The 15,726-nt window shown below is 39.0% G+C and overlaps 1 protein-coding gene across 3 annotated transcripts in view; it reads right to left on the bottom strand.

Moving 5' to 3' along the window:
- JMJD1C (jumonji domain containing 1C) overlaps positions 1 to 15,726 on the bottom strand; it is a 160,010-nt gene that overhangs the window by 96,084 nt on the left and 48,200 nt on the right. For all 3 annotated transcript variants that reach the window (XM_038141280.1, XM_038141286.1, XM_038141291.1), the window contains exon 2: positions 12,006 to 12,170. In XM_038141280.1, coding sequence (XP_037997208.1) covers positions 12,006 to 12,170 — 165 coding nt within the window. The remainder of the gene's footprint in view (positions 1 to 12,005; positions 12,171 to 15,726) is intronic.

Below are 15,726 nucleotides of genomic sequence, written 5' to 3'. Positions count from 1 at the left end.
CTGTAAGGTATGAAGATAGACCCTGTCATTTCTGTAGCACTTTATGTAATCATGATGTGAAAAGAGTTGATTTTAAATTTAGAAGCAATAAAAAAGTTTAATGAATAATTTGGACTAAAGTACAAGAAGTACTGAAAGTACTGTGATTTAGAATAGTAAAAGTGCTACTACAAGCAAGAGCCTATATGGACAAAGAGAAATTCTGGAAGCAAAACCAACAGGTTTTAACTTGGTAACTGAGCCTTAGAGAACACTGAATCGTAGGATCACAGAATATGCTGAGCTGGAAGGGACCTACAAAGATCTTCCTATTCCAGCAAATACACCTAAACACATAGGAACACAGTTCCCTAAAAAGCTGGTTACACTCAAATACAAAAAACTCTGTAGAACACAAAGAGATTTTAGCTGTATTGATGTTAATATAAAGTTTTATTATTATACTTTCAAAATAACTAAATATATCAACCAGAGATAAGAAGTACTATTCAGCTCATTTCAGGATGCAGCTTAATGTTTCAGTGATTCCAACAACATCTATCCACTCACAATCAGCCTGACTAATCAGAAGTTTATTCCTATTGTGATGGTACTAATACAGTTTGCAGCAATTCAGCATAGGCATTTAAAATCTCAGTAAAACCCTTCAAATTAAATATGTAAGAATTTTTCAGAGTCATCTGAAACTAGAGCCAAGAACAGAAACCTAATTTTGCACCATTTATTAAAAGAAATGAGGTACTTATTCCATGTCCTAGACTCAAAATTGATGGGAAATTTCAAATTAAAATACTCAGTCAGGATTTTTTCAGCATTATGCATTATATGTAAGAATAATTCATTTTTTCTTATACAGATCTATTCAAAAATTGGCTAACTAATAGACCAAGACTTTTCCATAAAGTAATCAAAATTAAATACAATAGCAGGTATAAAAGACAAAAAAGCCGAATACTTTTTTTTACCCATGACTGGTGGACCCTCTGAGAGTTGGTAGACAAAAAATAAACACTATATCATTAATTGTGTTAATAATTCACCTATCTGTAAATAAGAAGTCAGATTTACTCAAGGTTAGATAAGGTCTGCCATATTTCTCTAGTAAAGTATTAATTACTGCAAAAGGATATTACTTGTAAACAAAGATCAACCCCCTAATCAATATGAATCTATTGTGATTGCTTACAAAATCAGCTTAATGAATGCTCTTCTGAAATGGTTTTAGTTTCTCAAGACTTTATATAGTCCTAAATTTATAATTCTGAACAATGATTCACCTTCTGGTATTAAAGATACTGTATGTAACAATGCTTTAAACATGCAATGCACACTAAATAAGGTATAATACCTCAAAGAATTAACAATAACTATTACTGGAGTAACCTCAGGCTTTACTGCAAGGAAGTGCAGATAAGTTAAGGGGAAAAAAACCAATCCCAAATCAAAGTTTCACTGTATGTCCTTCCCCATTTACATGGATATATCACACAGCAGATGGCAGAAAACCAGAAGTGTTCTAAACCCACAGAGAACATAAAGGGGTTTGTTGATACCTGATGAATTTCAAAAAATTAAATGGTTTCAGTGTTGTTCTATCATTTGTTTAGGACTGACATCATCTTAACAGGACAGGTTTTGCAAAGAGAAACACAAGCATCTTCAGTTGAAGTTTTTGTTTTTCTTTCAAGAAGTCATTGGATGTGTCTCTGCCATTTCTAGCCCTTGACTCAACTTCCTGATTTGGCCAGCAGCTGGAAGGATGTTAATCCAAGGGTACGAGAAAGGAAGTGGTAAAACAATATGCTCCCAGCCCTGGCCTCTGCATGTGCACAGCAAATGGATTTTGAACCCACAGCATATAAATAAAGCCTCTGAGGACAGGAGTGAGGACAGGACAGGAAAACTGCTCAGCAGAAGAAACCAACCTGTGCCTTCAGCAGCCTTCTCCTCTGTCCTTCTCTCCCCATCAACACTCCCTCACGATTCCAAGTGATCTGTGATTAGGCAGTAGCTACATCTTAGTTGTCATCATGAGCGGTGTGACCTGCAGCCAACCAACATTTCCATTGCTCCCGCCCAGCTGGGGCAAACGCAGAGCCAGCAAATGCAAGAAAGGCTTCAGAAACACTGATCGTATATGCATGCCAACATGAATGCTCGACATGAACTGCAGAAAGTAACGTGTGTTCCCATACAAAAACACACCTGGAAAGAACTGGCGAGTACTTCAGGAGGCTGTTCATGTGACAGTGAAGGCAGGAATTGAGGGCATAGGGGGTTTACTACCTCGGGGTTTGTTTTTCAAACAAATGTACATGATGGTCACTTTGCTATGAAACGAAGTTAGCAGAAAGCTTAGGATGCTAAAAATACAAAATACAGATTCCACTCAGCTATTCTCCTCATGCAAGTTAATACCTCAAGCTGACAGTCTGTTCCTGAACTTTCTTATGTTCAGTTTTCTCCTTAGCAGTTAAGATAAATTTAAAAAGCAAACATAGTAAAACATCAAATTGTTGCTAGAACAACTTTCAGCAGTGTTTGAGGTTGCTATGGAAATTTGACTTTTCCTGTCCTCAAGAAACTGCCATGTATGAAAGATTGTTCATGATAAATATATCACACACAGCCCATTTATAATGCTTTAGCACCTATGACTTTTTTCTCCAAATACTTGTTTTGGTGTAACTGAAGGCCTGCAACATCTGCCAGCAAAAGAAATTTCTGTTAATGGTAGGTAACTACCAACATCTCATTTCAAAATCTTTTTCAAACGCAGAGCCCTGAGAATGACAAAAATGAAACAAAAAAATCAGAAGTGATCAATACAATTCAAGTAGAGACAAGGCATAATAGAAATAAACAAGAGCATTTCATTCTCACATATATGTCTGCTTAGTTCATAAGTGTTTAGTGCAAACTAAAAGAATAATTTCTGTAATGGAAGGGACAGAGATTGTGGATCTAACTGAGACTGAAGTGGGTTTAAGCCATTGTGCCAGAAAGGGGAGGTAGAAGCATGGCCCTTTCAGCATCAATGAGATACCTAAGCAGCAAGTCGCCTTGTTTGTATGTCAATAACCAAAATTCAAGGGGAGTTGAAGGATATGCTTTCTTAAGAATACCAAAAAAGCCTTCTTCATTTGAAAAATATATACAACGTTTACCCCCAACTAGGAAAACACTGTGTCTGGTCCTGACTGCAACATTTTTTACTTTACTGAGACATGAATTTCAGCTGAAGCTCCGATGTCTCAGCTGTATGAGAACGGGAGGAACAGGAATGGACCAGGCCCTATGTTTTTACACAGTCCTGTAACCTACTGAAGTACCTTTTACAGAAAAAGTCCTTCCCGTTTTGGGTGGGTTTTCCACACTGCTATATGTAAGTTGGATATTGAGACTTCATACTACACATCATGGTATTCACTGTTAAGCACAGAAGAGACTGTTGGAATTCTGGGAAAGATGAACACGAAGCTCATGAAATTCTAACTATACTTTCCATAACTTATCTTACTCAAGTAAGCATGATGTGAGCAGAGCTTTAGTATTGCACAGCTGACAAGTTATTAATGCACAGAAACAGCAGTGGAGATTTGAAGAGTGGGTGGCTTTCAAAATTAGCTGCTAAATGGATTTGACAGGTGTAAAGCCCAGCTGCTCCTCCTGCATCACAAGAGAAACACTGAGCAGTATCTGGGGATGGAGGTCTTCTGGCACAGCTTTCCTTCATCTAGACAGCCACTGTTGGGATAGAGGACAAGTAGCAGGCTGACATGTCTCTCTCACTGTACAGACTCTCAACAGGTATAGTTCAGAAGACAGGCTTTTTAAATGTTTTTAACATTTAGAGAAAAATATTCTGTTTTTCTATAAATACAGAAAATTATCTATACACAGACACAGATATATAATGTATAGACATATTAAAAGTCATACTTTACATAAACAGCAACAAGTAAGAGAGTGATGAGTCTGATGGAGATACACAGTCATCTTCCAAAGCTCAAGCTCTGGAAGCTGAATTTACACAATGCTGTACTGAAATAACCATCTGCATCCACCAGCCTATATCCTGCTCACTGAGATATCTCCAAAATAGAGCTGATCTTTCTAATTCACTGAAAAAGTGAGGATGATCTAGACAGCTACAAAGCAATTTGTTTTCTTTAGCACAAATGAAAATTTGAAAAAAAGAAGTCAAATACTTAAGACTTTCAGGTGAATTCCAGAGAACCCAGCATACCTCATGGCTCTTCTACACAAAGGAGCTGTGCAGTAGGTCAACACTGAAGCCAAAGTGTGAACACAGCTCAGATACATCAACACTAACTGCAGTCTAGCTGACTGAGCTAGCAGCAGGAGAGTAACCATATCCCAAACCAGTCCAGGTTCCAGTTATAAATACCAACATGCAAGCAGTCACCCTGCACTGAGCTCCCTGCAGCTGTGGCTTCAACTGCTCTGCTTCAAGTGCAGAGCTTGAATATGGAACCTCGAGATGCTTTATAGCTGTCTGTTACAGAAAGACATGTAAATCATCAGCAGCATTTCACTGCTATCTGACATTGGAACAGGGGCAAGAGACAGAGGCACACTCAACTGGGAGCATTGCTGACTTACAGCTGGAGGATGCTAAACAGTATCTAAGGCTTTTTACCTGGCACAGCCCCTGGAGAACAGCAAGTGCTTTACTAGCAGCAAAGACATCAGGTACAAAGGCATCTAGGGTGCTGTGACATATTAAAGCAGATTTCTCCAGATGAGCTGCCAAAATGGCAACTCCCAGGCCAGTATGATCTGTGTGAGTTGTGGTTACTGTTGAAGTCTAGAAAATACTCCATTTTGTTTGGAATTCTGTAACTTCTATAAATGAAATTAACATTAAGACCTATTCTTAGCACAGCACTCAACTACAAAAAAAATTCATTTATTTTATATACATAAGCATGCTTTTACAAAACTAAATCCTTTCACACAAAAAAAGCATCCCCATTGCTTACAAGTGCAAGTTGAGCAAGAAGGTAAAAAGGAAGCCTGCCATTAACCAACATCTTAAGAAAAAACTTTGGAACAACCAAAGCACCAGGGCCACATAGAAAACAGCACTGCAGTGAGGCTTTCCAGCCCATCACTCATTTCCAGAGCGGGAAGCCACAGGGCAACACCCATGTTTCGTAACAAATCATCTGGGGAGGTAGATTCCAGTTTATTGCGCTTCATTTGGAGCATGTCCTGGGAAGGTAAGGGCCTCTCCCTAGAAGGCTGCATGGAGAGCAGAGACTCCCAGCGAGCAGCAGTTCAAAAGGAGCAGGTGCCAAAGTACACAGGCGGGATGTGGTACTGCTTGAGATGTTTATGTTCTGTGGGAATATTACAGTAATGTGCTCTCCAACAAAGTAATCTTTGAACCATCTCCAAGTGCTGTTTCTGCATGTTACTGTCTTTCACAATGCAGCAAAAATCGGGTCATTTATGCTCTGCTGAGTCAGTTACTTAAATTTTCTCTTCCCCAAGCTCTAAAGTTATCCAAGAAGCTGACAGCTTCCAAGCATTTTCTCCTCTATTGCATATATCTTATCTTTACCCCTTATTACCAAGGGATACAAGCACTAGAATTTTTAATGCAGGGAAAGGAGTACCTGAAAAAAACACTATTAGTTTTTGATTGTTTTCCCTGGAAGCTACAGCACTTCCTCCCCTCAAATTTGAAATATCCTCAAAGTTTTTACTTATTTTTAGGACTCAGAAGACCGAGTCTTCTCTCTGCCTTACTTTCCATAGACACAGTAATCCTCTGTGAATTAATTTCTTTTTACTGCTGGAGTATTTTGAGTGTCCACTGAGGATTTAATCATAGTATCTGGCAGTGTATACCTTTATTTTTCACTGTGCAGAGAGAACAGGCTGCAACTAAGTAACTGAATATGCAGGGGGAACATCAGCAATATCTACAGAAGCTCCTGCTTTTGACAGGGATCAATCTGAGCCATGGGATCAACATATAAAAGAGCAATTTACTCAGAAATGCTAAAATTAGATCATCAAGGCAAAGAAGAAAACAAATCCTTGAGAGAGTGAAAAAGTGGCAGTGTGTCACAGTAAGAACAGAAATGAACAAGGAACCTGTTCTACTTTCCATTATCGTGCCAAAGGTAAAGAACTTTATTTGCCTCAAGAACATCTGGAAGCCCTGCAGAAGCTTGTTGTACAAACTGTACACTTCCTCCTTTAATCCTGACACAAATGCCAATAAACTGGCACTTCAAAAATATTTGCTTCGTAATCCAGCACAATCAAGGCAGCTGAAGCACAGTGCAGTCAAGCCAAGGGATTCTGCAATTGACAGCTGGGACAGGGGGGCACAGAGAGGAGGGAACAGGCTACGTAAGGTCCGAGGACAAGTCTTCTCTTGCGTGTATCCAGGAATGCTTCACCTCACATACTTTACCACCAAGTGCCCTAACATGCAGTCAGCACATGAACACGTTGGGCTCATTCACATCTAACCAGAACAGACACATCCACTGTCACCAAAAGAAGCCTCATCTCATTCTTCTGCTGAAGACAGCCTCCTCATTAGCCTGTCACTCAGACTGAAGGCCCACAGTCCCACATGTGCCACTGGCACTGGCCCTTGTAAATCAGCTCCACATTCTCACAGTGGAAAAGGGTTCACCATTGCCAGTGAAGATTCCCTCTTTGTCCCTGTTTTTGCTATAAGTCTGGCTAAAGCTCTATATTCTTGTAGAGCCCTGCACAGAGTCCCAAGAAAGACTGTTCTCAAGCCACTGGTTTATCAATTATTTCACTTGATCCATGAGAGACAGGCAAACAGGCATACTCCTTTTTTTACTGATGCAGGGGGGAGACTGAGTTGTTCTTCCAGCCTCCCTACCTTAGGAGATATGCATATTCAGGATCTCCTCATGAAAATGTACTTTAGCTTTTATCTATATATTTCTCAGAAACACAGAATTGCAGGAGAACCAGTTCTTGCTGTATACCAACCCCAAAACAGGGAGTGATAGTTACTGCAGACCTTTGCATTAGTTGAGACCAAAGGGCAGATCTGTTGGTCTGACAAGGCAAGTGCTGTAAAGCTAATGAAGCATTGTCTCCATATTCAGAGCAACAAGCTACCAAGGTTTCTTCTGATTTATTACATATGGATTCATACTGAATTCCCAAGCAGCACTGGTTATTTTACAGGTAGGAAAAAAAGGCAATACATGCTTCACAACACAAGGCATACCCAGAGGAACACATGAAACACTCTGACTCATCATCATCCCAGGCACCCAGCTCTGCCCTGCCAGCTAAATGCACCATTCCCCAGTCCTGGTTTTCATCACAGTATACTGAGCTAAACCATTTCCTCCTTGGACATCTACCCTGCACAAGACCACCAGTTTCTTCCAAAAGGAAAATGCCAAAATAAGATACTTTTCCTTTTCTGTTCTACAACATCCTCTTCCTTCCTAGTTGCAGAACTTTATCATGTGTGTTCTCATTCAATGCATTCACTTTTCTCTATATTCAATTCCAATCCTTTTCTTTCCAACCTCTTGTGTTCTCCTAGATCCTCTGCCTGGAAGTACAGACTTGCCATAACCTATCAACCTTAACCTCATTTAATCATAACTGCATTTTCCATTATTCTTCTTTCCTTATTTTCCTTCTAAGATGATGGAACGTACTTCTTAAACTGCCTGTCTGAAATGTCTTTCTTTCATTCCTATCTGCAGGCCTTCAATAATAATTTTTGGGTTCAGCATATCATTCATGTTTCCAAAACCCTCTTCCCAAACACAATTATTAAGAAAAAGACACTCAGCCCATACCTTCCCGTACTTAAAACATGCACACTTGATGCTGTGAAAAAATGTGAACTGCTATCTATGTTCCTACCATAGTGCCCTCTGCTAGTAAGTCTCTGACCTTAAAACTTTTCCTGCACATTATTCTATTATTCTCTAAAATGTCTCTAGCTGCTTCTATCCTTTGTCATCTCATTTTCTCCCTCTACGCTTTATTTCTAGATATTTTAATGTGCAATTAGAGAGGCAGTAATTAAATTCAAACTGACAGCTCACAGAAGCATTCTGTTCAGTCCACATTAAAACCTTGGCTCCAATTTGTCACCCTACCCACACACGTACTTCCAATCTCCCCTCTTGGCTGCTGAGGGGATACCACCATACTCCTAAGGCTTCAGACTGAATTATATCATATGCAGATTTTATCACTGATCTCTAACATCATAGTACCCAAACTATTTCTACATAAGAAAATAAATTTACCCTCCCTAAAATGCAACTATTCTTTGTCTACCTACAGCTCGAAAAATTTGATTCAGCATGTCAATTGCTGCAAAGTTATTTCTGAGAAATTCAAAACCCAGTTCTGCCTCATTTTTGAAGTACTGGTGATTCCCCTAAGCCATCACTTTGAGGCTATCACTCCTATTTTTTCTGTCTTTGTGAGATGCACCCCCCCTTATTTACCAACCCAAACTGATGCCTTCAATTTCAATACCTTATCTTGGCTACTTTTTTAAATCCCTTAATGTGAGAAGGCACACCAACTCATTTCCACTTAGCTACAACTTTTTTTCAGAATCCATACTTTGACTTTTTCCTATGCTAATACTTTGGCCAAGAAATTTTCTTCTGCACTGACATCAGTAAAGCATCTCTATTACTTTAAGGTTAACAACAAGCACTGTTTACCAAACATCCTCTTCCCCAATATCCAGGCTGCACATACACTGACATTTCTTATCACTATTGCCATTTCTTTAGGCTTCTTGACAGTCTTTTCTTCTATGATTGCAAACACCTCACATGCAGGGTGATTTCTAATTATACCAGCTAGGCAGCCCCGACCTCCAGTGCTCCCAGGAAGAAGCAGCCTTTGATTACAGCGTGCACAACCCGAGGCACTGCAGTTCCTCCCTCCTTCTCAGCCCTGCACAGTGGCAGAGGTGTCCAGTCTGAGCCGTCACATGAAGGCATCACAACGAAGCTTGTTACTGGCAATAGGGCTCCAGGTTCATTTACAGCCAACTCTTCACCTGAGGCAGGAGCTTCACTTTAAAAGATCTCTCATCACGAGAGAAACTGAATTCAGGTGATAGTCTACCCCTCTCCTCTTACTGAGTTTCTAAACAAGGAGAAAGAGACAGTGCTTCCCCATCTCCCCGTTTCTCAGCCTGACTAGAGAGCCTAAAATCTTAAAGCATCATTACCCAAGGTCAATAGATGCTGTGCTTTCAGGAACAGCTACACCTCAGGCACTCGGGCATTTTAAAATAGCAACATTTGCGAACAACTTGCATTCTAGAATTTTCATCTCTAAAGTGGAGATTACATCGTATCACACAACTGAGTGATGAAAGCAATCAGTAACTGAAGTACTCAGACACTAGACTGGTAACTACCCACAAAAAAAGCCTCACAGCAATTGCAGACCTTGTCTTCTGATCAGGCTTGAATACCATGCAGTAAATACAGGGTACATTAATCAAAGAAGAAGAGAAGGTGATAAGAACCACTGAAATAAACAAGCAGTTTTCATTCACTCCATTGAAAGCAAAGATCCTAGAGAAATACTACATACAATTTTCTAAAATATTGCTTTGCTGCATTTACATTAGCATTCAAAATAAAGCTGTACCAAAACCTCTTATTTTGCTATGATCTTTTTTCAATATTGTTCACATGCATGGGACTGCTTGAGACTTTTCCTTTAAAGGCTACATCAAGACTCAGCTTTTTCAAAATATGCATATTACTACATCCACACTTGGGATTTCACATAAAAGTGCAAATATTCCTACTGCTGTTTGACAAATCAGTTTTTTTAACCACCTTTTTAATTTTTTCTTATTTTTAGTGAGTCTTGTTTCAGAAAATAAACGAAAAACCACAACCAAAACACACCACAGAAACCTTCACGGAGCTCATCCACTCCAATGCACCTCAGTGTTTTGGTAGTCTGGTGACAAAACCCAAAAGTTCCATGGCAGTTTGAGCACCCTCACTGCTCGCCAAGCCATGGTGTGCTCAGAGTTGCTATTGATACACAGCAAAACCTTGGGAGGTCTCTGTGGAAGGAATCTGCTCTAACTACAGCTAATATCCTGTATCTGCACTTTCCCTCAAATATGTTTTTTCTGGAATGGATGACTAGAGGGTTTGACTCAGGAAACAATTACTAGAACATCTGTACGCAGGCCAAGTATAAATGAGAGAATTTCTGAGAATTTCTCATCCTTAACATCTGAAAACTGTGACCTGAAGCTATTTGAGCCTCACTTCAGCCTATACGATTTCAGTTCTTTACCTGTAAAAGCAGGAGGCAGATCTTTTAAAAATCTTCCTTTTCATGCCTATCAGCTGCCTCAAGAATGTAAACATTTTTTAAAAATATAGAATTTGTAACATAAAGATGGAAGAAAAAACATTTTTGCCTTTTGCTGGACTGGCACAAGTTTGATAAAAGTGTCTGCTAGGAGAAAGGTTCAACCAAAACACTTTCACACATTAGCAAATACATACTTTCAACTTGGGGACAGGATCAGCAGCCAGACTAGAATACTTTATAGAAATAAACCCCCTCTAAACCCAAGAAGGATCTCTATCCTAGAGGGTGAGATTAAAAGCATGTAAAATAGCAGAGTACTTAGACACTAAGCTAAATTTTTAGCAGATTTTAAAATACCCATCTCCATCAAGGAGTGATGGGTGGCTTCAAAGAGCAAATAACATGGCTCCCCTAAAACTACAAATTCTTGCTCAAGGATATACTAACTTGCCTGTACAAGCAAATATATGACTCAGCCTGTACATCCAGAAAGTTAGCTTGCTTTACTCAAGTACATTAGCACAAACATACAAGCTGAGTCAAGTAGGAGTATTAAATGAAGAGGAGTAAGTCAATCCAGAATCATCTCTGACTTTTCTGACCAGACTGCTTCATGACCGTCAGCATGACTGTTCCAACCCAGCTTCAAAAAAATTATCCCACAATAGCATTCCAAGAAATCCATCAGGTGCTCAGAGACAATAATATGAGGAGTGTATTGAAAGGAAACACATACAGCAAAAGGCAGGGGAAAAAATATCATCATTTAAATTCATTATGACTGTAAATATCTAAAAAAACCAAGAGTTACAGATATTATGCTTATTCTCAAATAGATCTAAGATTTCTCTTCATCATTTCCACAAATGTGTTGGAACCCCCTTTCATTCACAAGTCTGTGAGGTATCTTCCCCCACTGTATACAAAGCAAAATCCAATACAGTAGGTTCCCAAAAATCTCACATCTCTTTGGCTCTTCTGAAGACTTTGATAGCACTACTAGTTTCTTTGGAGAAAAAAGGCACACATGTTTATTGCTTTTTAGATTATCTCATCAGATATATCTAAAGGCATGTCACAAATGCACACAGCCTCCTAGCAGTTATCTCAACAGCTTTAAATGCTTGGGCACCAATCCAGAAAGAATAGAGCCACAAGTATCACCTCATAAACCAGGCAAACAATTACCACTTACTCAATTAATCTCATCTCATCTTTCTGAGCTCTGACCTGAATTTCAGATACCTTCTTTGTCGAAGCTGAGGATATCACAAGCTTAAGGGTTTATTTTTCACCTTAATTTCAATCCTCCCCAGAGCAGTAAGATGTGTTACTGCTAAGTTTATATTTGCGAGATGCTTTGACTATGTAAAGTGACATTGATCCTGTTATGCCACTCAGAGACCCCTTTTGCAGTGCATTATGTTGATTCAAAAAGGAAGATGAGTGACTATTATCACGTCACTCCACCCCTCCAACACCAACATGCTTTATAAGTTTTTTCTTATCCTTTTCTTACCCTTCTCCCCTCCGTGCTCACCACTTCCCATCACTGGAGTAATCTAGACAGTTTCTTAAGGACAGAATTAAAGAGAATTAAATGCTTTAGAAAATGCAATTGTAAAGTATCTTACCAATGCAGGCCATTGAATTTGTTTGATCTTTGATCCCTGAGTCTGGCTTGGGTCCTTTCTTTTCGCCCAGACCAGCTGGTACTCCACCAAGAAGGCTGCAAAATCTTCATAAACTTTAACCCATTCTCGCTTTTCCCATTCAAGGTCATCAAATTCCACATATACCTGGGGAAATTTAAGAAAGGAAAGGACATACATTATCGCATATACACAGCACGTGTTCATCTACATGCATTTTTCAATGTATACATTAAAAAATTTAATGTAAGAACTTTTTTATTACCCATTTTAATGCTATGGTTTTGAAATTATATATTCAGTTCCTATACCACAGAAGACAGTTGTCTTGGCAGTGCACTTGTGGTGAAGAAAGAAGAGTTACTAAAACATTACCACTAACATTGGGTGTCTTATCTCATGAACAAAAAGCCTTACACTAAGTATTTAATAGTAGCATTCAAATAATACATACAGCTATCTACATAATCCCTAAGTTTAATGAATATTTCTCATTTTCAGTTCAAATACGTGTCATGAAATACACACCAACTAACCAATGGTATGGTTTTAAGGGAAAAAGAAAAAGAAGTGAATTGGAACAGCACCAGAAAGGATATCCTGAGCCTGCAGACCTTGCTACTGCAAGCAAGTCCAACACACAGCAGCTCACAGAAGCAGCTGAGTTTCCTCCTGCAATTCGGCTAAAAAACCAAACAAGAAACAATGCCACCACATTTTGTTTCCAGCTAGGTTCATGTGCAACCAGCTTGTAACTATTTGATCCTGTGCTATCCCTGGCCCTCCCCAATACAGCACAGCTGCACCTTCTCCCCTCAGCTGCATTCACTAAACCACTAGGTTAAACACACACCTTTTGTCTCCTCTTGTGCAGATCATAGGGATCTCAAAGCCATCCAAAAGCTAGCTGCACTACCAAACAACTCTGCTAAACCCTTTACATTTCAAAATTACAGAATTCATTTTGTTTTCAAATTGCGTTTTTCACAATTTTAAATTTAAAAATAACTCCAAGTAGTAAGTTGTTCTCTTTTCCCGATGATGAGAAATGTCATAAGAAAAAGCAGCTGGCAAAATACAAAAAATGCCAATTCTTGTTACACTACATGGAGAAGAAGGGAAGATGCTTTCCTACCCTTCTGAACTTCAGCCCTCAGCCACACCCAAGGCAATTTCCAAAACTGGAGTTTCTTCCTCTATCTGCTTCTGAGAACTAAAAATCACTGTCACAGAAATATTCTTCTTTTTTAGATCTGGTTAATTTTAGGCCTACAACATACTTTCTTGTCTAGACTTTCTGTCTCACACTATCAAACGTGTACTACACAGTGTTCCTTCTCATCTTGTCCTTCTCCCGTCTGAGTTCACAACTTAAATTTTCACCAAGCCACTTCTCACTCGTCTACCCAAGTTCATCATCCCAGTTTCCCCTCACAGATACTTTTAACCCACATTACTCCCACTTCATTCCCACACACTTTTCCCTTTCCTCTTCAAAGGATCAGATCAAGAAAATCCTCACACCTCCACTGTTCATAACTACAGCAATTGCCTCTTATTCTAACAAAGCAAGTAGCAAACAGCAGCAAAAACTGTTATCACTAAAAAATACCCACTTTTTAATAATTTCATTTCTAGAGACTAATTCTAAAATATGTAATAAAGTCACAAAATATTCATTTCTTAATCAAAAGAGTTAAGAGGAACAGTTAACAGTAAACAGAGTAAAACATTAAAACACTGGCAGGAAAGCACATCACATCCCAAATCATTCTGGCAGCATTCATTATCTTGTATTTACAGCTACTGTGAATCCTTCTGGAGAACCATTTATTTGTAAATTTTGTCATTTGATCAATTCTAAAGACAGCCTTCACTGACAGTACAGTTAAAAATCATTCTCTAAAATTCACCTTCCTCCTGGCCTTTCCTCCTCCAAATTTCACTCAATTATTTTGGGCTGATCAAATAATTTTGTTTTAGTATCTGGAAAGACTTCACCTGGGTAGTCTACTGCAAAGCGTTAAAAGGGTAAGCACCAGACCTCACACAGAAGCAGATTTAAAAAAAAAATAGGAGGCGAGGGGAATCAAATGAATAAATATTTTTGAAAAACACAGATAAGTCTAAAGCAGAGTTAGCAGTTTAGAAACAGCCACACTAAAACATACTGTATCTTCTGGACACTGGCCAAAACTTGTGGATAGCTGTGATACAATCTAGTGTTTGTGTGCAAGTTTTGCACCCCAAATAAACCAAAAGCCAGTACAGCGACAGTGGGAGTTACTGCTGAGCTATCTGCAGAGCCTCCTGGCACCATATAATTAGATCTTCAAAGGAGCAGTTCCAAGAAAAGTGGAGAATGGAGCATGGCACAGAGCCAGTCTGCCATTGCTCAGGGCACCATATTCCGCCTCTAGTTCCACACACACAATACTTGGGAATCACTTCTGCCAACTTCCACCACTTTCAGGTTTCCATGCCAAGCCTATTAACTATCTGCTGGCTTTTTAAAGTTTATTTTTGAAAAGCAGAAGCAAGAGAGACAAAGTGAAGCGCCCAGTCATTGCCCATTCTCTGTTTGGCTGGGAAATTAATTTTTCTAAGGGAACAGTAAAGCCTCTGAAGAATAGAGGCTTCCCCTTTCTCTGCACGCTGACCTCCCACACAGAGACCAGCACTATCTCAAACAGCACAATTCATGAAGGGGAGTAAAAAGGGAAAAAGATGAGGAAAGGAAGCAATCCAGCAACCTACGCCAACAAAATAAAATACAGAGCCAAAGTTAGACCCTCTAAGGAGTGCAAAGTCTAAAAATATTTCATCTTCTTTGCTCCACTGACGGAACACTGTACAGCAAGAAACTCTGTGACATTTGCCTCCCTAAGAATGAATGTTGATTCTGAGATTTTTCAGCCAAATTTTGCTTCATTGCCTTGTCAGCTATTTGTGAATAGATATTATAGGTTTGTGTTCCCAGAGTAGCTGAAGTCTTCTCACCATGTATGCATTCTCTTGAATAAAAAGGAGAAATTCCCACTGGGATGATATTATATTTATAATTGGCATTAATGTGCTAATTTTGTAACTCACTGCTATCTTCCAACAGGAAGCAGCATAAGCTTTAGCATGCTTTTCCAAGCAAGACAACAAATTTATTTCCAATGGAGTCAGCCAAGCAATTGCAACAAAATATTGTTATTTCAAAGCCCAAACACAACAACCATGGTGAAATCCTCTACATGCAGAGCTGCGATCGAGAGTTCTCCAGTCATTTCTGCTCCAAATAAATATGCCTGACCAGATAAATTCTGAAACCCTTTAGAACTGTCATGAAAGCAATGCTGACTTACAAAAAATTCGACTTAAAATGTTAAAAAGCATAGTCTGTGCATCATCCACTTTCTTAAAACTACTTGAGTGCCTTGTTATCCAAGTTCTGTTTGCTCTCCTGAGGGAAGAGAGTAGAGTTTCACCTTTACCACCTAATGACTGTTAGCAAAATGTTTATTTCTAGGAAGAAAAAAAATCCAAGGAACCTCTCTGAAGATGTTTTCAATAGGTCTAAGAAAACACTACTTGGTTCAAAATGAAATAGTCTTTCATCAAAACCATTTTGGCTGCTGACTTCAAGGTGAGCCTCAGAGTGCATCCAACTGGGTTTCACTTGTAACACTTGAATATTACAACAGATAGAATATTA

Source organism: Motacilla alba, chromosome 6 (genome assembly GCF_015832195.1).
Source record: "Motacilla alba alba isolate MOTALB_02 chromosome 6, Motacilla_alba_V1.0_pri, whole genome shotgun sequence".
In the NCBI taxonomy this organism is placed as follows: Eukaryota; Metazoa; Chordata; class Aves; order Passeriformes; family Motacillidae; genus Motacilla; species Motacilla alba.
The sequence above is the reverse complement of the archived record's forward strand: the minus strand, read 5'-3'. Positions and strand labels throughout refer to the sequence as shown.